The 23961-nt window shown below is 39.6% G+C and overlaps 3 protein-coding genes across 4 annotated transcripts; all 3 read right to left on the bottom strand.

The window, feature by feature from the left end:
- Nucleotides 1-1175: 1175 nt before the first annotated feature.
- On the bottom strand, nucleotides 1176-7372 carry cdk21 (cyclin-dependent kinase 21). Its single transcript, XM_044332156.1, has 8 exons — nucleotides 7163-7372; nucleotides 6632-6894; nucleotides 4913-5045; nucleotides 3625-3792; nucleotides 3280-3389; nucleotides 3080-3130; nucleotides 2164-2296; nucleotides 1176-2021 (listed from the first exon to the last, which is right to left on the bottom strand). The coding sequence occupies exons 2-8, from the start codon at nucleotides 6859-6861 to the stop codon at nucleotides 1944-1946; spliced, it is 903 nt and encodes a 300-aa protein (XP_044188091.1). The 5' UTR covers nucleotides 6862-6894; nucleotides 7163-7372; the 3' UTR covers nucleotides 1176-1943.
- Nucleotides 7373-8187: 815 nt separating this feature from the next.
- retsat.2 (retinol saturase, tandem duplicate 2) lies at nucleotides 8188-13349 on the bottom strand. Its single transcript, XM_044332155.1, has 11 exons — nucleotides 13135-13349; nucleotides 11922-12104; nucleotides 11447-11688; nucleotides 10685-10886; nucleotides 10388-10585; nucleotides 10172-10291; nucleotides 9785-9923; nucleotides 9411-9520; nucleotides 9043-9212; nucleotides 8767-8926; nucleotides 8188-8674 (listed from the first exon to the last, which is right to left on the bottom strand). Exons 1-11 carry the CDS (start codon nucleotides 13292-13294, stop codon nucleotides 8526-8528), a joined length of 1833 nt encoding a protein of 610 aa, XP_044188090.1. The 5' UTR covers nucleotides 13295-13349; the 3' UTR covers nucleotides 8188-8525.
- Nucleotides 13350-14718: 1369 nt separating this feature from the next.
- Nucleotides 14719-22033, bottom strand: nmt1a (N-myristoyltransferase 1a). Of its 2 annotated transcripts, none has more exons than XM_044331914.1 (12): nucleotides 21883-22033; nucleotides 19443-19548; nucleotides 18837-18981; nucleotides 18622-18740; nucleotides 18299-18390; nucleotides 17975-18091; nucleotides 17602-17772; nucleotides 17379-17487; nucleotides 17089-17259; nucleotides 16804-16968; nucleotides 16562-16699; nucleotides 14719-16472 (listed from the first exon to the last, which is right to left on the bottom strand). In XM_044331914.1, exons 1-12 carry the CDS (start codon nucleotides 21984-21986, stop codon nucleotides 16452-16454), a joined length of 1458 nt encoding a protein of 485 aa, XP_044187849.1. In that variant the 5' UTR covers nucleotides 21987-22033; the 3' UTR covers nucleotides 14719-16451. The 2 variants fall into 2 exon arrangements, with proteins under 2 accessions (XP_044187849.1, XP_044187850.1); XM_044331915.1 differs by having other exon boundaries at nucleotides 19443-19542; nucleotides 21883-22032.
- Nucleotides 22034-23961: the final 1928 nt, after the last annotated feature.

Here is a 23961-nt window from a genome sequence, read left to right as displayed (position 1 = left end):
AGTCACACTCGCAGCTGCGGAGGGCACTCCGTATTAAGGGGGGAGAATATAAATAGATGGGCAACCCGTGGGGCGATTTCTCCACTCTCCAGTAAGCGGACGACAATATGGCAACTGTGAGGCGCTTCTCTCGTCGAGCTGAGGTCTCACGCGCTAGTGTGGCGATCACAGGAGGCGAGGATAATGCCTCAGAAAAGCCCCTAAACCCCAGTCCCCTGTATGACATTTGTTTTGTTTTTTTGGCAATATAATAATTTGCTAATTTCCCTGGGATTTTGCACCATTAATGTACAATATTCATAAAGGAGGGTCCTGCATTTTCATTCAATCTTGTGGCCCCTGTCTTGCAGAGGGGTCCTGTGTTAAAATCTACTTTTAGGACTTTAATTATTTTAGTTTATATTGTTTTTACATGGTGCATATTCTTAAATAAAGTCAAAGTGTCACAAACTAATTGACAGGCTGGGAGATCTGGTTGGTTTCTAGCCATATAATGAAGCAGCTGTGCAGTGGGGCACCTTTTAAAGTTATACAGGCATGTGCCATTAGAGTAAATATTCATTTAAATTATGCATTTAAAAAAAAAAGGAAAATTAAGGACAATAAAAAACTGCAATTAATAATTCTGTCTTTAAACGGTGCATTAATATTAACAAAATTATTTTTGCTAAATTCATTTTAAGAGGGATTTTAAACCTGTTATTCTGTATCATAATCCATCTCAGATTCAACATTTACCATATCTCACATCTCACACTGACATACCTTAAAACTGTCTGCACCTCGAAAGATGTGTGGAAAATGTTTTTTGTAATTTGGGTGAACTGGCCCTTTAAGTGGGAAGTAATCAAATTATCTCTCTGTTCCAGTTGACTGAAGTTAAATTTGAGGGTCCTGAGACATTTACAAGGTGAGGAACTTTTATCCAACTGGTCCTTCCCTCTCGGTGTGAGAAATATTTCAGCACTGCCATCGTCTGTTCAGACTGTGATATTACAAGGAAAGGGAGCTCTATTAAGGGCTCAGTTCACACAAACACAACACCAGAAAACATTAAACAGAAGTAAACAGCAGATGTCTCTCTTCAAACTTACTGGTTTTCAGTCATCGAGCCAAAAACAACAAATATTTCATAAATGAATCATTGAGGAAAAGTGTTACTGATGGCAGAGACATTTGAGAGACAATTATTTATAGGAATGCTTCTTGAATGAACAGTGAAACTCATGCATCGGTAGAAAAATAGCTTGCACAATCTGTGTAAATACAAACATAAATACAGGTGTAACATAATCCAGCGATTACACCATAAATATCTTCACAAAAATAACAAAAAGAAAGCAGTGCATCTCCTCAGATGTATACAAGTGTAGAACAGAAAGGTCCTGGTTAAACAACATAAACCAACTCATCAACTGTAAGGTGCTCATAATAAGTGTTGTCAGCAGTTTACAGCCAAACAGCATCCATATCTTCAATAGTAACACTAAACAACAACAAAGTAGGATTGGCAACACCGTATTTTTGTGATAGCGAAAATCTAAATCAAAGAATACAGTTTTTATAAAGGCAGGTTAAATTTAGAAATTAATACAACTAAGTAAATAAAACTGTTCCATTGCAAACCAAATACATATTTAGACATTTTATCAAAACATACACTCTCACCTAAAGCTAAAGATCTTTGTGCCATAAGAGTCATGTCCTACAAGTCAGGTATGATGTACTTTTTATCGGTATAAAAGTTGTATTCCCTCAAACCTGACCACAGTCTCTCATGATGCTGATGAACTGACGTTAAAAGCTTTCAAATGCTCTCAACAAAGCGTACGATTCATTTTACGGCACACGACTTGTTAGTAAGGCTGACTGCAGATTGTGGATGCTCCGACCAGTTTTTTTTTCTTTTCTCCCCCTCTCCGCTCGTCATTCGACTGACATCCTCAGCGCTTCATGAAGAAAGGATGAGCCAGGGCTTTTGCGGCGGAGATGCGATTGCTCGGTCTGAATGCCAAACATTGCTGCGGGTAAGAAAACGTAGCACTTTATGAATTATCTGTTGGAGAGTTTTGTTAAACTACTGAGTACTGCTACTGTAATCCATTTAATTTAATCTATTTGAAAAAAAAGCAATTAATCATCTACGGTATAAAATCTGCTCACAGATAGTAGGTCGTTCTCATCTGGGCCCAGGTTGGGCAGCAGCTTGGTGCAGGGGCCTTTAGGTCCCCAGTTGACCGAGTAGGAGACGGGGCTGTCTTTGGGCCACTCCTCGTCACTGGGCAAACCAATAACCCTGAGGAACATGAAGCAATGCTGAGCAGCAGCAACAACTATGTGTACTGTATGAAAAAGTAGTGCACTACCATTTTTGTTTATACATGTTTGTGAGTAAAGCGGCCTCAGTTTATCACATCTCTTCTCAGACTCAAAACTGCTGTTCACCAGACAAGGACTGTTTAACTCTTGATACCCCTCGAGTAAAGAACTGACGTCCAGCTCTTTCCACTATATAAACACCATTTCAGTATATCAAAGGACATTTAAACTTGAAAGGATCATCTCAGTGGATTAATTTAATCTTTTGACCTTTATAAAGGTGACTTTTGTGATTGCTTCTGATGTTTGTGTTTGTCTTATCTCTGTTCTATGTCTCCTGCTGTCCTCAGGTCTCTCTTGCAAAAGAGATCTTTATCTCACTGAAGCTACCTGATTAAATAAAAGTTTATAATAATACTGATAACCCACCAAGGCCAAAACATAAAAGCTAATCTGACATCAAATAGGTAAAGTAACCTGCTGGTCAACTGCCAGGCGTTTTCAAACAGTGATATGAAGGCTTTAAGTTTCAAGATTCTTTTTAATGTACATATTTACTTGTTTAGGGGAAAGATGTGTCTTTAAACTGCATTAAATTAGGGTATTTGATATCTCAGTTTCCATGGCTGTTGAGCAACTATTGAATACGGAAGTTGCCAGACCTATAATCCCTGTCTGATTTTATAATTTAAGCAAATTGCAGTAAACAGGCAGATATTTATCTCAATTACAGATATAAAGAGAGAAAAAAAATACTCACTCAAAGATTTTTTGCAGCTGCTGTACCTCTGTGTATCCCTGAAACAGTGGCCTGTGGAATACAAGAACAGGGCACAACCAATGTGATATGACAGCTATATCTCGACTTTGACGACTGTGTAGAATATTTTCATTATTCACGCTCCAGTGTCACACATCTCCTCTAGCTAGGGGACCAGACACATACTCAGCTATCCTTACCTCAAAAGGAAGAGCTCAGCGAAGATGCAGCCGGCACTCCACATGTCCACTGAGGACATGTAAACCGAGTTCAGCAGCACCTCCGGAGCTCGATACCACAGCGTCACCACCTGCAAAAAGAGAGACATATGAAGAGAAAATGTACAAAATAAAGACACACAGGCAGAGGTTGGACGGAGTGGCAAAAGAACATTTTTCACCTCAGGCCATCAGAACAGCCAGAATACTGTGCCAAATATAGGGGGAAAAAAACAGGCTCCACAGAGGCTCAAGAGGAAAATAGTGTACCAAATAGTTTACAATTGTGTTATAATTTGAAGCATGAGCATGAGTGGCCTCACTTACACCCGGAGTGAGAGCGATATTAAAGGTGTAGATGCGTGCCAGACCGAAGTCTGCGATCTTGATTTCACCGTGGCTGCTGACCAAGATGTTTTCTGGTTTTAGGTCACGATGCAGCACCATGTTTGTGTGCAAGAAGTCCAATCCCCGCAGCAACTGCAGCATCACATCCTGCACAGACAGAGAGCAGCACAGCAGCACTTACTATTCTGTCCAAATCCAGACACTGTTTCCTTCAGCGTCTGCATTTCTAAACTGAATAATGTGTTGACCAGGTGAAAAGGTGCTGAAAAATGAAGTAGTCTGTGTTGTTCACTGTGTCTAAAAAAAATACATTGTGTGTAGTCCCTTGTTCAACAATGCGTTCAGGGGATTTTCATCACTAAAGTCATTAAACATTACATAACCACAGTGTTATTTACCAGATGTTTACAATCAGGTTTTCATCAGTAAAATCCATATAAAAGCTGTTGCCGGGCAGTTTATTCTTGTTACGGTAGCTGTGCTAGGAGATGTTTTAAAATAATATAAAGGTCGTTACTGTCGCTTGCGTTCATTACGATAGCAAAATAGATGTATGGATATATTTAGGCTAATGTTGGCCTAGCAACTTGTTGCTGAGCATCTTTGTAGGTTGCATCCTTCCAAGAACAAGAGCCAATCATGCTGAGAAGTAATTACTGCTTGTGCAGTGGCAGACTCACAGTTTCCTGCTTTCTGTCAGGGAGTTGTTTTCCATAAGTGTAAAAATGAAAGATTTGGTTTCTGTGTTGTGTGTTGATGCAGCTGACGGTTAGTCCAACTTTGCTACAGTTAAACATTTACGGCTGTTGTATGTAATTTAAAATATATTTTAACTAACTTTGTGGTAAATAAGGAGCAGAGAAATATGGATGTTCACTAAGATTTATGGTCTATATATGGTCCACGTTTACCCAGATTAGAATAATCTAGGTAAACAAAACATCAATGAGGATTATTACTGATGCTCCACAGCGAACACAATCTGACTAACCAGTAATCCCAGATGAAAAAATAAAGCCCAAACAGGGTGTCAAGGTGTCCATTTTAAACCTGCATCACCTTGCTACTAAGTCAAACAGAAGAAACACAAAACAAATTTTAAAAAGAACACTGGTTGGGAAAATTAAATCCTTGTATTTCTTGTATGACTGTATACATTTAATGGTTGGTGTAAACTGTAGTAGGGTTTATTTCAGTGCTTTGTGACGACTCAAATACATACAATACATGATGTTATGCTACGATAAATCAAGTGATGTGTTCACACCTTAATACAGTCCTGGTTCAGTCCAGAAGCAGGAACCTTAGAGAGGTAGGTAGACAGATCCTGGTCAATGTATTCCAACACCAGAGTGAGGTCCAAGCTCTGGCCCACTGGTACGGCAGACGCATCCAACAGCCTGGATGGTTCAATCAGCATGGGATAAGAAAACACACGCGCTAACAAACAAATATGTACAACCTTGTTATTTTTGTGACTGTTTTACTTATGCAATAATTCCTAAAATCAAAAAAACAACAGAAAATGTACAGAAATGGAGAAGTAGAGAAATAACTGCCCCCGTAACGACACCCATCCACCACCCCCGCCCCCACAAATCAAAAACCCAACTAGGATCTCATTGAAATCTGCAGAGAATAATTATATAATAATAATTATATACAGTATAATAAGAGATAATTATACAATTATAACAATATAACTGCCAAGGTAGAATGGTCTCATGGTTTTTTCACCATGCATCCTTGCCACAGAAGTGTTAACCCACTGGGTTTCCAATATAAAGTCATATTTTTTGACTGTAGTATCTGCTGCCAATAGGACAATACGTCTTTTCTAAGATGACATGAGCTGATACATCATTTTGGGGCTGTAACTAACCACTATTTTCATTATTGATTAATCATTTTGTCTAAAATGTCAGAAAACTGTAAAATAGCCTGTTATAGTTATGTAGAGCTCACTGTGATGTCTTCAAATTTCTTGATTTGCCTGATCAACAGTCCAGAGTCCAAAAATATTCAGATTACTATCAGGCATGACAAAGAAAAGCATTAAATCATCACATTTGAGAAGCTGGAACCAGCTAATATTTGGCATCTTTGCTTACATTTTCGTTGCAGCTCTACATCGTTTATCTGTCTGGTGTCACCTGGACTTTCCTCATGATTGTATTCTTCATATCAATGTATCTATAATTTGTCCTCCTGTTTTTCCATACTGTAATTTTGCTATGTTGGTCTATTCTGTGCACACATAATCTATTGCATGTCTGTCTGTCCTGGAGGAGGGATCCCTTCCTCTGTTGCTCTTCCTGAGGTTTCTTCCATTTTTTCCCTGTCAAAGGTTTTTTAGGGGGCGTTTTTCTGAGGATGTTTTATTGCTGTGCAGATTTTAAAGCCCCCTGAGGGTAAATCTGCAATTTGTGATATTGGGCTGCATAAATAAAAATGGACTTAACAGCAACAAATAAGGGTATAACCAAAAACAACACACCGTATTACAAACATGGTTTACCTCACAATGTTCCCAGTGGGGCTGCAACTAATGATTATTTTTTTCAATTAATCGATTAGTTGTTTGATCCATAATATGTCAGAAAATGGTGAAAAATGTGGCTCACTATTTCCCAAAGCTGACATCCTTAAATGTCTTGTTTTGTCCTGACCAACAGTCCACAAACCAGAGATATTCAAGTTTACTATCCTAGAAGACTAAAGAAACCAGAAAATATTCAAATTTGATAAGCTGAAGCTACTTTTTTGCCCTAAAAAAATGACTCAAAATGATATATGGATTATGAAAATAGATGCAGATCAATTTAATAGTTGGGAACTAATTGATTAATTGACTAATTGTTGCAGCTCTAGATCTCAGTATGTGTGTATGTGGGTAAAACAGCTGACTGTGTTTCACCAGGTATTTTTTCAACGCATCTCTGTTAAATTTTGATGTATATGTAGAACATATAAGACACAAACTAACTTGATAATGTTGGGATGGTTGAAGTACTTCATCTTACGCAGCAGCGCCACCTCGCGGATCATGAAGGCAGGGATCCCGGTCTCTGACGTGTCTCCGCGGATGTTGAATTTCTTCACCGCCAGGAGACGCTGTTTCTCCCCGACCTCTCTGGCTTTATACACCTTACCATAAGAGCCTTCTCCTACTTCTGCCAGGAGCTCGTAGCACAAAGGTTTAGTGCTGTCATCCATGGTCCTCCAAAATTCAGGATAAATGAACCTGAGCTTCTCAGAGAAATGTCCACTTTTAGGGTGACAACAATTAGATAAGTGGTATTTACCAGCCGCCATCACTTTAGGTCAGAGAGGGAGCTAGCTAACAAGGTTTCCCTAAATAAGTTGGGTTTTCAGGTTAGCTAGCCGGTAATTATCACCTGTTACAGAGTAAAGCCACAAACCACCTGTAATAATATTGTTTTGATGCAATTAATAAGTGTTTATCTTACATATTGTTGCTACAGTTTGTGGTGTTTTGTTTTTTTTTTTACTTTACCTCAGACTGCTGACCGCATTTTTGCCTCCATGCCGTTGGCTGCGTGGAAATGTCGTAGCATTAACTGTAGCATCAAGAAAATTATGAGAAAATCACACCCCTTTTATTCGCCAACTAATCAGAAAGCTCCAAATGTACATTTTTGGTAAGCCCACTCCTTGTACACGTGTTCCCGCTGCTGTCAGTGTCACTGTCAAACACATGCTGCGTTCAGGTGCAATGAGGTCAGTGCACATAACCGATATAAATAAACAAATAAACAAATAATAAGAAAGTATGTGGTTTCCCAGCATTTACCTGAACCAAAAAGTAAATGTTTACGACTGGTAAGTTCAATTTGCGTTTACATGACAGTTATTACTAGCAAAGTGATTCTATTTAATAATATTGAGATTTAAAGGATAAACAAATAGATGATTGTTTATATTGGTGGTTGTTACTATCCTGTCAACATGCTTTATCTCACTTGAGTTGCAGAAGTGTTGCAGACATTCAGGTAGTTGAAGAGAATTAGGGCTGAGCAATTTGCAAAAAGACCAAACATATTGCGATTATGTTGACAGATGTTGCGACATGGGTCACAGTTTTACTGGGAATGGTCATTTTTGCATTTCATTTTCAATGAAAAATATATAAAAATGACGATGATGTGATTTTTGCTGGGGCATGCACCAAACAAGCATGTTCTCTTACTTCTGGAGAATATGATTTGTGGACACATATTGTGATTTCGATTATATTTCCATTGATTGTACAGCTCTAAAGAGAATAGGCTAGGTAGATGTCAACTGATGCAGGTAGATAATGAGCAAATATTGTGGTAAAACCAACATGGTAAACCAGAGACCAAACAGCAACCAATTTTTTGTTCGTATGTTTTAATATAAAAAGGAAGCAGCCTTTAAAACCTGTTACTACATTATCTGTAAACCAAACACATAGCATAATTAGGCACAGACTTAGATGTTTGGGATAAAATGGCACACATGGTGAATGTGAATTTTTACAAAAGCATTTACATTACATTACATTTACAACAGTTGAGGTCACGTTAGTTTGGTTAAGTACAGGTTGACTACTTAAACCTCAGCAGCCTCATTACTCAGACATGTAACATCCCACATCTTATGTTTCCCCTATTTCACCAAACCTCAAGTAGGCAAACATGAATTAGTGTAGGTATGCATATTTCAAAATAGAGACAGTGTTGATGTGGAAAATTAATCTTTCCACTTTGGCATTTTTACATTTTTTAGATGAGATGTGTGCATTAAACCACCACAAGGCGCTCTTTGTGCTGAGCCACTTAAAGCCTCCTAACACAGTGTTTTAAATATTATTGCATATTACTGTATGCATGCATCTACTCCCCTTTCAATTTGCTGTTAACAAATCTCATTTTCTTCGCCAAGGCGATGGCATCCAGGTGGAGGTTGCGGTTGAGAATGACCGAGCCGCAGGTGAGAGCTCCGGCCAGGGCGCCAGCGAAGCCACATACAAACACATCCTGACCTGCAACACGATAAAAAAAACAAAATGTACTGAATGCAGGGGATACTTTTAAGTCTGGTCTAGAAATTTAGGCGATCTCCAGATGGACTGACCTGTCAGGTAGAGGTTCTTCAACGGAGTCTGAGGTCTCACTGTAGCGTTGAGTTCAGGGCTGAACCGGGCGATGCCGTGATCCGCTCCATAGATCTCACCTTTGGGGGCTCCGATGTAGTGCGTGTTTGTGATGGGGGTTCCAGCGTCGATGTACTCAATCTACACAAACAGAGACACCTGAAAAGTTAGAACTACCGAGTTTCTAAAATATGGCCAGGGAGTTACTGACACATGAGTTTATTGGCTGTGTTAGACAGCAGATTAAGAAACTTCACCTTGTCTCTGGTGATCTTGGGGAAAACATCCATAACCACATCCAGAATAGAGTCAATGAAAATCTGTTTCAGCTCTTTGTAGTCAGGCCCTCTGTTTGTCACTTTGCCATCCTTCCAATCCTCGAACCACTCGTACTTGGCAAAACTGACTAGACTCAAGGTGGACTTGCCTACGGTTAGGAAAAAAAATAAGGAGACCATTGGAGCTGAACGACAAAAACCCACAAAAAAAACAGGACACTTTGGTCTGGAGTCAGTAGCGTTGACTTTCTATACGGCAATTTACAACGAAACTCATGCATGAAATGAGCTTCACCATCAGAACAAAGGGAGGAGATACTGTTGTGCTGCATCTGATGTGTGAGTACCTGGTGATCTTTCCTGCCAGGTTGAATCCTTAGCTGATGGAGAAGCGACAAACAGGAGAGGCACACTTTTAGCAGACTCTTCCCTCTTTCCATTTATATAATTTTCCACTCTACAAAAGAAACACAGGTAATTTTGGTGAATTTTCAGACATACAAAACAGCTGAAACAGATGGAATACAGTCTTTAGTTAAACTACTTGAACCAAAAGGACTACATTTCTATAGCATGCAGATTAACCAAAATCTCAGCTTTCATGAGCAAAATAGTAACCCTAACCCTGCATGTTGGCACAAAAACAGATAAAAACTGACCTTATAAGCTAAACAGCAATTTTTATGTAACTTTATCAGTCAACAGATACAAGACAACATACAGCTCATCAAAATTGTTCTCGGTAAAGATCCAGTAGTTGTCTGCTTTCAGGCCCAGTTCCTCCTTTGTTCCATCCAGGCCCAGGAAGATACTCAGGCCACCTTCACCGTTCTTCATCAAGCTCAGCTGCTTCTGGATAGCTGCGAGGCGGGAGAGTCACATCATACGGTACAACTTTACTAACAGCTCACTGATAAAAAGCTACATGAAAACTAACTTCATAGTGTAAGTATAGGCATGTATAGTGTAAGACAACAAAAGCCATATAAAGCGGCCACTTTGGCTTTTTGGAAATTGTGATGGGAACTTTTCTACTATATTTTAATATTATAGACTTAGCATTTAATTGATAAGTAGTCATTAGTTGCACCAATAATTCCTTCCTAACCTGGCATGGCCTGGAGCTCTGTGGGCAGCAGCTTCTGGTAGGTGTTGAAGATGCCAGCGTTAGAGATGACCATAGGGGCACGGATGTGTATTTCCTCTTGACCTTTCATAACGCTCACACCTGAAACCATAAAAAACGAAACAAACAAAAGCAGTGAATCGTCACCTCTGCCAGTGCTGCGTGGTGTGACTGTGTATTAGAGGAAATCACACTCACCATAAGCTTCCTTGGCGTCATTGAACAAGATACGGTTGACTGGGGCACGAACTAGAACAGCACCCCCCGCCTTCTCGATAATGGGGATCATGTGGTAGGCAATTTCACTGGCTCCGCCTTTAGGGTACCAGGCCCCATTCAGGTAGTGAGTGACCAGCAAACTGTGCATGGCAAAACTGGAGTCTTTCGGCATGTTACCTGCAGATCAGAGAGGGAAACGAGAACTATGAGCAGCTTAGTCAAGAGATAACGGCGAGCCTGATTACACCAACAGAACTGCAGCCTGATATGACCTACCGTAGGTGCCAAAGATGTAGGTGAAGACAGCCCTGAGGTCCTTGTTCTCTGTCAGTTCATTGACCACTTCTGTCAGGCTGCGTGGGGCGATTTTGAAGAAGAATGACAGATGTTTGACTAAGCCGGTGTAGACCAGGAATTTAGCCAAGGGGACGGGGCAGAGCTTCAGCACAGCGAGGAGCCAAATGCCTCGTCCGGCTTTCTGAAGACAAAACATGCAACACACACAAACTGTGTAATCAAAGACTTGTGTGTAATGATTCCATAATAATGAAATATGGTTTCAGTTGCACTAAATTGACTCCAAACAGATAAAGAAAATGAAATTCTGTCATCTGTGTGCCAAAGCAAAAATATATCACAACTCAGTCTGGGTAAAATGATGCAATATCTAAACTTTTAAAGAGGCCTCACCAGTTACTCTAACCTTTGACTTAATAACCCTTGAGCCTTTGAGAAATACCAGTGACAGCAACAACAGAAATATGCTTAATGAAGCCACGCTTGTGCTAAAGTGCAGCTCTGAACCAACAGTTCATTGGGAGAAAAGGCATTTGCAGATTAAAATGAAGGTAAAGGTCAACAGAAGAAAATAAAGTGGCCAGATAATCACTTACCCTAAACTTCTTCCAGTAACTTGTGAGATACAATATAGGCTTTTTAAATGCTAATACAAGTCTATGTATTGAAGCTACAGATCATATTTTGACTTGACACTTTTTAAAGCACTGGATCATAGTCTGTAGTGAGAAATGATCTTACCTTGACCAGCCTCATGTACTCATCAATGGCCTTCTCCTCTCCAGGGAAGCACTTCTTCAGCTCATCGGGGAAACGGTTCCTGCCGCTGTAGATGGGGTACTGACGGCGGTTTTCTGGCGGTCCCAGTACAACCTGGTCAAACGGATTTTCCAGAGGCTCCCACTGCAGCTGTCCATTGGTCATCTGGTCCAGCATGCAGCGGAACGGCTTGTGCTCCAACAGGTCACCAATGTAGTGGATTCCTGAGGGAGGAAAGGAGACAAAACATCAAGAAGGATGCAACAGGGTTTTATGTTAGACCAAGACTTTTTTTTTTGCTTTGATGTGGAAATATTCCCATCTCATACAGACATATTTGCATCATTTCTACTTGCCCAAACTCTTGTGTTAGGTACAGTGTGGTCATGAAATGAAGCCTTCATAGCATTTTATTAATTGAAAAATACAGAAAATAGACGAAAACCAATCTTCTCACCAACATCAAACTCAAAGCCCTTCTCAGTGAACGTGTGGCAGCATCCTCCGGCCCGATCATGCTGCTCCAGAACCAGGACTTTCTTTCCAACTTTGGCCAGAAGCACCGCAAGTCCAAGCCCACCAATCCCACTGCCGATGATGATGGCATCCAGGTTTTCAGGTACTTTACTTTCCAGAAAACCTGAGGAAGAGACAACAAAACATATTGCATGTTTGGCACAACAGCAATAAACCTTTCAGTTGATTCCAGTTGGTTCTAGCTACTCAAATGAGAAAATTTGCTGCTTTTCTCCTTTTAAATGTGACTGTTAATTGAATAAATTTGGGTTTTTAGACTGTTGGTCATCCACAAAATAGAGGACATAAGTGTGAGCTCTGGGAGCTTCTGATAAGCTTTTATCACCTTTGATATTTAAGAAAAATTAGTCAAAAGAATCAATAAGAATCCTTTTTTGCATTTTTAGTTAACTTTACTAAAGAACTGCATTTTCTGCAACCACATAGTTTTAATTTAATTTGTTGTAATGACAGGTTTAGATGAAGAAGTGTATGAACTAATTTAGAGCTGCCTCTGACAATTATTTTCATATTAAAATCAATCTGTCAAATTATGTTTTTGATTTTTTGTTTTGCGTGAATCGATAAAAATGTCAGAAAATTGTGAAAAATGTCCCTCACAATTTTATATTTACAGTGACATAAAACACTTCACATTTTTGCTTTATGAAACTATGTAAACAATTAAGCAATTATAAAAATTGTTAGTGATTAATTTTCTGTCAATTGATTACTTTTATTAATCTATTAATCTAACACTTTTTTCAGCTTTAAAATAAATCTGTTAAGACAGTCATTTATTTAGAGCTATAACCTCTAACTTTTAAGATTTGCTTCAAACAAGATATTTTATATTTCAGTTCGGTTAAAAATCATAGAAAAGTCTCCAACGATTTCCAGTAAAGGTTATGCAGTATTTCTGCACACAACCAGTCATTCCTCTGCAGCTATGCTCACAGTGAAACTAGACTACAGTCATTCCATTCTCCACATTATCTTAACAGTTAATCTAAAACTGAAACTGAAGGGAAAACCTACGTGTAAGTAAGAAAACTGCACACGATATAATTTGCATGGCTTTAAATTCAGCTTTTGCGACTTAAGAAATGAAATTAAACATAAATTACGACCTCGGTCATTTCACTTTCACTCACCTTGTTTCAGCACTTTTTTCTTCTCTTTCATGTCGTGAACCATGTTTTTCAGCGGTTCACGGGTGTCCGTCTCAAACGGATTGGGCCCGGAGCTGCCGAAGACATATTTCAATATAAATATGACCAAAGCCACACAAATAATCGCCACACTGATCCACATGATTACTGTGTATCGACCTAATGTCAACTGCTCCGTTCAGTGTGCTTTCACTTCCGCGTTAGGGCCCCTATAAAATACCGCCCAGCATAACTGACAGTCAATGATATCAGCCAATTAGAGACTTTCTTTAGGACGCGTCAAGAGATTTCGACCAATCAGCGTCAAGTTCAGTGTGAGAGCGACGCATCTTCTTGGAAAAAAAGAAAAGAGACGAAAATCACGCCCCTGCTGTGTTTCATAACGGAAAACAAAAGGTCTGTTTGACCTCACTGCCCATTGTAAAGAGTAAACAATTACATAACAACTATAAATCTAACATTACGACGATTACTGACGATTATTAAGATTATTAATATCTGAGGCCTTCAGAATAATCTTTTAATCAACTCTAAAAGCCTCTTTTAAAATCAAAGCCTTATGTTCCTTATTTTTCTTAAACAACGCCAGTTACATTTTTACAAATCTTACATGTCTAACGTTTTCTTTATTTGTTTATTTCACTCTTTTTAATATTATTCTTTTTAATATGTATTTCTGATCCATTTTTCTATACTTTTAATTGCCTGATTTTATTTAATCAAATCCTGAACTGTTTTAATCTTGATTACAGATGTGAAGCACCTTGTAACCTTGTTTGGAAAAGTGCTGTATAGATACATTTTTAGCTTTTAATTGAATTTGTTTCTTTTACCTTTTTACCTCATTATTTTCGTATTTTTGATTCATGTTGGGTGGCTGTGGTGGCATTTTAATTTCTCTTTGCGATCAAAAAAGTATTTATCTATCGATGGATTTTAGATTTTTTTAAAAATAGATCAATTTAAAAAACAAAATTACTACTAAAAGGTAGTAGTAGAAGTATACAAAACCAACAAACAGCACTTGTTTGTTGTGTATTTGCATCTTTAAACTATGCATCTGATCTAGTTTGTTGGAATTTGATGCATCTGATTAAGACTCCTCCATGTTATCTGCCTTTCAAACACCTCTGATGATTTGTGCTTCACCGCATATTAACAAAAACTGCAAGCGGTGTCAGCTGAACCAAAAGCACAAGGTATCGCTTTACACATGCCATTAGAAAACAGTTTCAGCAGTTTAGCATGAAAATTCATCCTGACTTTGGACATTAGTTTCACAAAAAAACCCAAAAAAACAACTTAACTGAAGGTCCACTTATTAGCTTTTTACACTACTCTCCTAAACAAACTCTTTACACTTAGATGCACGTTAAAGTTGCAGGAAAAAGCTCGTAAGTGGAGATTTTTTTCTGTCAATTTTATACTGCAGTTCAGCACAGTGGTGCCTTGATTTGAAGTTCAGATTCAGGATATTCTGTGTAAACACAACCTTCGACATGGACCCCCCCCCCCTCCCCCCTCCCCCCTCCAATTGACAGAAAACATGCAAAAAAAAACCTCACAGCAACTTCTAGATTTTATTTTTTGCTCAAAAAAACAAAAAACAAAAACAAAGAAAAAAAAAAATCACCTGCATCTTCACATTCTTTCCCTGCATCATAACACCATGAGACCCATTAATTCTTTTACATCTGTTTGCAAGCACAATCAACATTTTACATAAGAAACACTTTAAAGTGGGGCATCCCCTCCCCCCCCTCCCACCCCACTCCCCAGTCATCATCACCACCCACCCACAGCTGTCCAGACTGCAACTCACAGGCCCAGCTCCAACATCCACCCTGAACTTTCACAGACTTTAAACCGAAGACACCTGCATGATTTGCGTAACGCTCTGAATACTGTATGAGGAAGAGGACAGCACTTTGTGAAATGTTACCTGCAAAGCTCACGTTTCATACACGTTAGTAAAACTGCATGTTTGAAGCATACTATTAGTAATCATATTTCAAATGAGACAAAACCAAACCATCGATACAGCAGAGAGCCTGACACAGTGCTTGCTATGTGCATGTAAACTTGTATTTTGTGTTTTATCTTAATTTTTAATGACTATTTAAGACTTCCTGTGTGATTCCCTCTGCGTAATTGCAGATAAATGAAAGTCTCAAGAAAAAAAAAAAAGGTCAAAGCACTCAAGAACTTTCCAATTCCCTCACAGACTTAATTGATAACACCAAAGTCAAAAGTCTGAGAGTCCGCAAGAGTGGACATTGCAACTGGGACACAGTTAACTCGAGAGGTGTCATAATAAATCTGATCCCTGCTGATAAACGTGTCGAATAAACCCCCCCCCCCGCGCCAGAATGCCTTCAACCTCGGTGCGGCGGCAGTCCAGCCTCGTCCAAAATGATTCAGATTATGTTCTTAAAACAGAGCTGGTCCGTTATTGTCAGTCTGTGTTTCATTTTCCTCTGAACAGGGCTTCTTCTTTTAATGCAGTAAAGCTGGAGAGGAGGAGTCATAAAAGTTAATACAGATGAGAAGAGCTCCAGAACATGAATGCCAACTCCAGCATATACATCTTCCGTAAAGCAGTGTTGAAACAACACCATTAATGACTGGTAGAACAGAGGGTTTGATGAGAAAAAATTTAAAAAAGACACAGGGTCAAGCATGAGAAGAAAAATCAGAAGCCCTTATCTGGTGTCCACTTTTGGTATTTATTACCTCATCTTTTTGAGCCTTTTCCTCTTTAAATATTTTTTGATCATTTTGATTTTTTTTTTTATCTCTAAAACTTAAGGATGACAGATTTTTAATTGCAAAAAGCACTTCCAACATTTAGGAATAAAATAAAACAGTAGGTTCTAGTCTGTATGTGTTACGGCATAATTTGAAGTTATGTCTGATATTATTTACACGTATTGTACGTTTCGTTGGTATGCCAACAGCGAGTGTTTGGTATACAGTAATCTGTGCAAACTGTTTGTCAGTGTGTATGCGTGTTTGGTACAATCAAGACAGCTTTTCAGATGTAATACAGTTGTTGGGGATGGTAACTACAATGGCTTAAGGTCCATGTGATCGAGGGAGGAGGGAGAGCACCGAGACTCTCTCCGCCTCCCCGCCTGGCAGCGGTAGTGCAGGTCAAAGTTCAAAAGGTCAAAAAGTAAAAATGGGCGGTGGGTTTCCTTTCCTGAAGCAGGAAGTCATCACTCCATCTGTCGGGTGGTCAGTGCGATGGTGCGGTCTCCTGGCCTGTTGGTGACACTTGCTTATGGCATGTAGGGATGTCACTGCAGCACTAACCCAACCTGAGAAAGAAAAAAAGTTGGAGGTGTTAGACAAGTGTTTTTGGAAAACCTTTGAGCTTTGATACCGCCATTATGTGTTCCAGATGTACCTTTTCTGACCCCATGCTGGGACACTTCCAATTGTACAGATAATACTGAAGATTCCCATCACCGATGCCGAACTTAAGCTTCTCCAAGAAAGTCTTGTTTTCCATTAGATCCAGTGCATTGAAGACATCAAACCCTTTCTGTATAAAAGATGAGAAGAAAAAGAAAAAAAAACCTCATTAGTTCCCTGCAGGTAAGCAGCATTAAAGAGAACACAGATGCCATGGATCAAAAGGGAACGCACCGATTTGGCCAGGATGAGGGCATCAGACATCAGGTCAAGCAGGGGGGTGGTGGTGTGCACGTTGTAGAAGGAGTACGCTGCTTTTAGACTGCGGTGCACAGGGTGGTTCATAATGGTAGAGGGCAGTGTGTAGAAACTCAGGAAATCAGTCACCTTGCCATCGTTCTGTTAAGGGAACAACAAACACTTTTAAAAAAAGCCTCTCGGTGTACGACACACTGGAAGGATGGTTTTAAAACAGAAGTATCTTAAGTGAAGACAATGTGATACGTGGTGTTTATTTACCTCCACCAGGTAAGTGTCGATAATATTCTCCCGGGGCAGCAGCCAGTGTGAAACCTCTTCCTGGTTCATGACAGGCACCAGGTTGAACTGGCTCAGGTACTCACGGAGGAGGCGATGCACCACCGGCACGTCCTTCTTGGTCATCGGCCGCAGACCCGAAGTCTTCGGGGCCTGGAGGAAAGAGGGCGGGGAGGAGGAGGAAAATATAGTTATGGTGGAGCGATGTAGTATTTACAAAAAGGATTTAATTCATTATTGATTGAGAGTAAAATTTGCATGTTTTCACCAACCTCAGGCAGACGGTACAACTTCATGGTGCGCTGCATAGTCATGTTCCTGCTCAGGTGGGAGAACTTCACCTCGATTAGTTTGCGCGGGTTTAAAGAGCGATGCCAGTACCTGCACATAAAAAATGGGTTTGTTAGGATTCTCTTATATTGTAAAACAAGAAAAAAAAAAAAAAAAAAAAAAAGAAGGATGTGTATAAAACAGGCTGTTTTCTGTCAGACCTACCTGCACGTGCCCACGGGTTTGGGCAGTACCACTCCAGCGGTGTAAACAGCCTGAAAGATGCCCTGCAGGTTGACCCGTCTGGTGATCTCTCTGATCAGAACTGGAGCGACTCGTTTGGAACGAAGCTTCTTGTGGACGCAGAGGAAATTGATCTCAACCATTTTCTTTTCTCTAAAAAAACACAAGAAAAAAAAAACACTTTTCTGAGCAAGTCTGCAACCAACTCTCATCAGAATAATGACATAAACAAGCATTTATATTATAGTACTGAATTAATTGAAATTTAAGTATACATTATAAGACTATCAGTAAAAAGAGATGTCTGATTTCATGTAGCATGTGATTTAATTTGAAAAAGTGTGTGTTCACTTACATGTCATAGATTTGGATGGTGGCAGGAATGGCACTGATGAAGCCTACCAGCTTCTGGTTAGAGTTAACCCTCACCCCACAATGCCACTGGGGCAACCAGCCAGGGGGCCGCAGGGCCCTGAGAAAAAAAAAAAGACAAGTCAGTCAGTCATGCAGCAAATTAGTCTACTCCCATCACCTGTGTTAATATAAAAACATTAATCCAAGTGTCTCATAAGAAAATGCCACAAAGCATTGTACTAGCTGTAAGAATATACCATTATAGTATTTAGCATTTCCTTCCCAGGTGTGAAAGTAGATAAAAATCCAATATGAAGAGAATTACCAGAGCAGGAACTCAGGAGAGTAGTCAAATCGAAACATGTTGTCATCATCTTCCACATAGTTCTCATTGAGAAGGGTGTAAAGCTCCTTGAGCTGGTTTAAGAAAGAATGAAAGAAATCATTGCATGATGTTTTCACCAGTAAATCAAGTTTTGTAGTTCTCAGTATAAATAGTTCAACAACACAAATTTATTCAAATATTTATAAACAATCACACAAGACAAAATTACCAAAATTCAGTAAAAACCACGGAGACCATAAAGTATTGACCAACATATTGATTTCTCCTGTGCATCCCTACTATGAGTTTATACACTTTCTTACCACAGCAGGATTCCCCAAGTCGAGGGTGTCCCAGCTGAAGCCCTGTGGGAGGCTGTAGGGCTCCTCACGAATGTGGTCCTTGTCAGGTTCAATGGAGCCGTGTGATGTCACCGTTTCCCCTGAAGGAAAACAAAACAGTTTCTGGTTATGAAGCACACCTCGGATGCATGACAGAGAGCTCAACCATGAACTGAAGGCCCTGTCAAACATCATACCTAGCTTGGGCACAGGCTGTGTGTCCCAGAACTGGTAACTCCTACGAGTTGCCTCCTCCATGGTTTTGGCAGGGCCTTGGCCTACAGAGAACAGTTCAATGGCCTTTTGGATCTCCTGTAGCTTATCAGCTGGCAATGAATTCACCTGTTGGGAGAGTAAACAGGATTTAATTTAACTGTTAAGAGGGTCGTCATTATTTTATCCTACCTAGTGTCTTCTCAAATGTATCTAAACATTCTGGTATAATTTGTGAGGGTAAAGGAGACGTGTCAGCCTTTGATACCATGACATACACCTGTAGCGTCTAATCAACCGAGCGCTGCGTTGTGAGCGGACAATATGCAAATCTCTACATGCAGCAGTCCACGAGAGTGCATTTACACCCTCTTCAGTGCACTACAGCCACACATAAGTAAAAAATTTCAATGATCATCAGCAACTGTATCATGATTTCTTCTGTCGTTTTTCTATGTTTGAGTTGCGCTCTGTAGTAGATACAACTTTAGCAACTATGACTCCAAACCTCAGTAAATCACACCTGAACTTTTATTTACTGTTTAACTTCATATACGTTACTTAATAAAAAATAATAATTTAACTCATGCCTTGGCAAGAGGGTCCTGAGCAGCTTCTGTGGCACCAGATTTCTTCTTCTTTTTCTGCTTCTTTTTCTTCTTCTTGGCGCCGGTGTCGTCACCCAGACCCCTGTCACTTACACAAGACAGAAATAGAAGGCATCCAAGTTAGACTACCATCCCAGAGGAAAGCTATGTTCTGGTCAAAATGTTGTTGTTTTTTTTAAAAAATCTTTGGCTGGGATGTGCTTATAAAACATAATAGCCTGGATTTTTAAAGCTGTATTATATATTTTTGTATTAAATCACTACCCATACACCTGCCTTTTCAGCCTAAATCAAAAAGATGTGTCATGATGACCAAGAAAAAGACATTAAACCAGCCAGGTTGGTTAAAAGAGAACACCTGTGTACTACTAACATAACTATACATGATTTCTGTATACTGTATACTATGTATATAAAACAAAAAGTGTTAATCTCACTCATTTTCCCTCACACAATTCAGTACTTCAGTTGTGAAACAAAGTCACATGATAAGTTGGAAAAGGTTCATCTAGTGTAGTTAATCCAATTTGTGAAAGATTTCTCACTGACAGACGACTGTTTACCTTGACGGTCTAGGGTGTAGCTTTAGAAAAAAGGTAAAGAAACAAGCTCTTTAGTTCGTCAGACAGAAACAACGCAAAGTCAGAAGAAACTCACAGGACATAAATTTGGTAGAGTTAAGTACAAGTAACACATGCAGCGTACGTATCCCTTAACATCACCCGTGTCAGCCGTTTGTGCTGAGACAAGAGAGAGGAATACAGTATAAACTGCCATTCACAGGTACTCCTGAAACCCCCTTTTCTGATCAATTCAGAGCTGAGAAGCCACACACCCCCACCCATCTATCCCATCTCCTGGCTTGGGAGAGACTGCATACTTACAGAGGATAATCTCATTAGTGTCCAAGAGAGGAGAGAGGCCAAGTACTGGCCTGTATTTGTAACACCAGCACAGATGGTGAATCACATGACCCCTAGAGAAGAGTGTGTGGTATCAACGCTTGTGTACATATGTATGTACAAGGGGTCAGCGAGTGAGTGAGTGACTGGGACAATGGACAACAAAACATTCAATAGTTTGTTCCACAGGCTTCCACTTCACCAGAGTCGTCCAGTTAACAGCCAGAACTATTCTTTGTTTGAGTGTGTGTGTGTGTGTGTGTGTGCAGGGGGGGAATTGCATGTGTTGCTCAAAAAGAGCACCAGTGAAGCTCTCACATTTAGTTCACTTCATTTAATAAACGGGGTCATCACTTTCCCCTTACGAAAGAGCTTCCCAACCTGCGTCTCAAAGTAAATCTGAGGAGTAACTAGATGATTAAAGGAAAAACAAGGAAAAATATATAAAATTAGGTTTATCTAATCTGACTTTTCTAGAATTTATCCTTTTCTTGTGACACACTGGATACGCCAGATCTCTAAAAATGAGACAATCTAAGCTGACAGCTGATGACCGCACTAACTTGGTGATGAGGGGTCGCAAGTAGACACTGGTTTCTATTAAAAAGGGTCACAGACCAGAAAGGCAGCACCTCATCTCTCCATTTACTCCAATGAGAAGAAAACGCACTTGCTGTGAGCAGGACACGCCTCGATATGTGCAAGCTTGGGCTCCTTTCATGTCTGTCACCGCTTGGTAAACATTAACAGAAGCCGATAGCAAACAAATTATTGTACTCATCAAAGCCCGTTTTCGGTAACTCGGGGCTATGGCTGCTTTAGGATAATTCATATGTCTGTGATTAAAGGTGGGGGGTGGACTGAAAGCCTCGCTGACTCGAAAAGCCAGTATAACAAGGGAAACCCTATCAGATATTAACAAACTGCATGTGTCACGACATGCAGATTTAATTTCTTTCGCTTTTGATTCGACTTCTGTGTCTGAAGCCAGATCCACTCACAGACAATAGGGGTTTGACAGCTATGTTAGCTTGCGAGCTAACTCGCTAAAATGTCAACTGGGGTTGCCATAAATTGTATCAGTTACAGACAGCCAGCAGCGGCGTGCGGATGATATGTCAAACTGTCAACTTAGTAAAAGAAAGATTGTGCCTTTTCTGCAAGTTATCAAAGTGGAAATAAATGTTGTGTTTTACTATTAGCTTAGCTTTCAAGCGCACTTTGGTTTTCTACCCCGCTACAACGCCTTGCTAGCAAACGCAGGGTTGAAGGAAAGCGAAGCCAAAGAAGGCCCGCCCACATTAGGAACAGAACGCACTCTAAGCCAATCACATCACAGAACCGGCAAGCAGACGCCGTTTCTAGCCAATAGGGTAAAAGCGAGTGGGCGGGACAATTCCATCCGATGGCTGTCTCTCCCGACTGCTTCGCCGAGGCTTTTTAGTTTGCACACGTTTTGCAGCGCGGTATGTTACAGTCACACATTTTGCACCGCTGTGGCGATAAGCATGCCTTCTTACCCATCGTCAGAGTGGTGCTCTTCATTTTCACAGTCGCTGCAGTGTCCGTGGTCCTCTACATCTTCTTTCTCCGGCATCGGTGCTGTCTCATTCTCATCCGCCATCTTCAACCAGGAAGTGAGGACGGAGCCCACCGCGTGCCCTCGACGCCTTTAAACCTCCCTCGATGCTATTGGCTCAGAGCGCGGATGGAGATGTCTGCACTGTTGTCTGACTGATTTGGTTCCTGGACTTGTTTCCAAGAAGTTAAAAATAAGCACAACATGCTCTATAGTAGAAGTGACAGTTTGGTTTTACATATCTTTAGCCGTAAACGTCTTACTCTCATAATAAAAAGTTAAGATTTATGATTTAATCTCTATTATATTCACATACACACTCACACACATGGGTATTAAAGCCATGTGATCTGTCACTTGGTTCAAAGGGAAATTAAAACAGCAAGGCGTTTGACAGTAAACATGTGAGGAGTGGATACGCATAGTTTACAACCTAGACTCATTTCTTAAATAATAACATAATGTTTATGATGTAATATTGAGCCGCTTAATAATTAGACACCCATATAAATGGGTTGTGTAACTTAAAGATCCCCTCTAGACATGTTTTTAGATGTAGCCTATATGAAATACTCTACTTTGATTAAGAATTTGTGTCTAATATGGTTTTTCCACAAAAAAAGAATAACTACTTCATTTATATCCTTAAGATGGCATCTACTCCTTTCAGAATCTATGAATTTGCAAATATTTCTAATTACTAAAGTTTTCCTGCTGGATACAAGTTGTCTCCTATTTTACTGTAAAGTCCACTCTCAGTCTACACTTTTACTCTTTGGCATTGTTAATTTTTACCTTGTTTTTAATTGATATAGCCATGTAATCTTCTTTTATTGCTATTTGATTTTAGTTGTGTCTGCATTTATTGTATGTCTGTACCTCGCCACCATTGAAAATGAGGGTTCTCCCTCAATGCAATTTCCGAGGTTTTAAATAAATAGTATGAAAATGAAATTATGTGCACTCGAGGCTTCAAGTTTCCACATCACACTGTAATTTGAACCACGATTGGTTCCAAACTAGCAACTGTAGGAACAAGAAGAAAAACATATTTTGAATGTAGGGGGACTTTAAGACTTTATTAATGGTTGATAAATGAGGTACTGTTGCTTAATAGATTACTTATTAGGAATGAAGGGTTTGTCAGTATGTAAATACAAATCCCACAACAACAATGCATTGGTTGGTGAATACTTTCTGACTTCCCCGCCCTGTTTGTGGCATTCAACCCCAAAGATTTAAATATTTAAAAACTCCACACAAATATGTAGTTTCATTTTTTTAAAGGCCCAGTAATTTAGTAATTACATATAATACTGGCCACTGTAGTTTTTAGCAAACATTCCTGAAATGAGAAAATAGTGCTTTGGGGGGAGGACTATTTGCAGTTGTGGATTTGCTGCACTAACGAGTATTTACAGCAGCAGGACAGTCAAAACAAACTACAATGCTCCTGTTCATGGTAATGAAGGAACATGTTGTTAGTGCAAAAAAAGTAGCTCCTTGATGTGTTTTAATTGTTTTTGGACAACATGGAGGTCTAAAGCAGAGAGGAATAAGCTTTATCAGGCTTAGGATACACAGACAACTTCAGTCAATTCATTGTTGGTTTTGGTGTTTTCATGGGATTTGCTGACAATAAGAAAACTATTGAATATCATGACCAGGTTGGTTGGCAGGTTGTGAAAAATACGTTTGAGTGGTTGGACAGTTTTACCACTTATCTTCTGGAAATGGGTTACAGAGGATCTGCACCAAAATCCAATCTATTTACTAGAACTTATACCTACACAACTGATGGCTAATTAGAAGGCGATAAATCCATGAACACTTATTAATGGGCTACTAACATTTATTTATAAAACATTTATGGCATTATTACCCAGTAGAAAGGATAAACACACAAGCCAATAGGATTTTTAAGAACCTGTAAATCCCAAATTTGTTCCTATTAATGGCTTACGACTGATCTATAAAGAATTAGTCAGTTATTTACAAGCCGTTAATAAAGCCATTAGTT

The sequence above is a fragment of the Thunnus albacares genome, chromosome 17 (genome assembly GCF_914725855.1).
Source record: "Thunnus albacares chromosome 17, fThuAlb1.1, whole genome shotgun sequence".
In the NCBI taxonomy this organism is placed as follows: domain Eukaryota; kingdom Metazoa; phylum Chordata; class Actinopteri; order Scombriformes; family Scombridae; genus Thunnus; species Thunnus albacares.
This window is presented reverse-complemented; position numbering and strand designations above follow the sequence as displayed.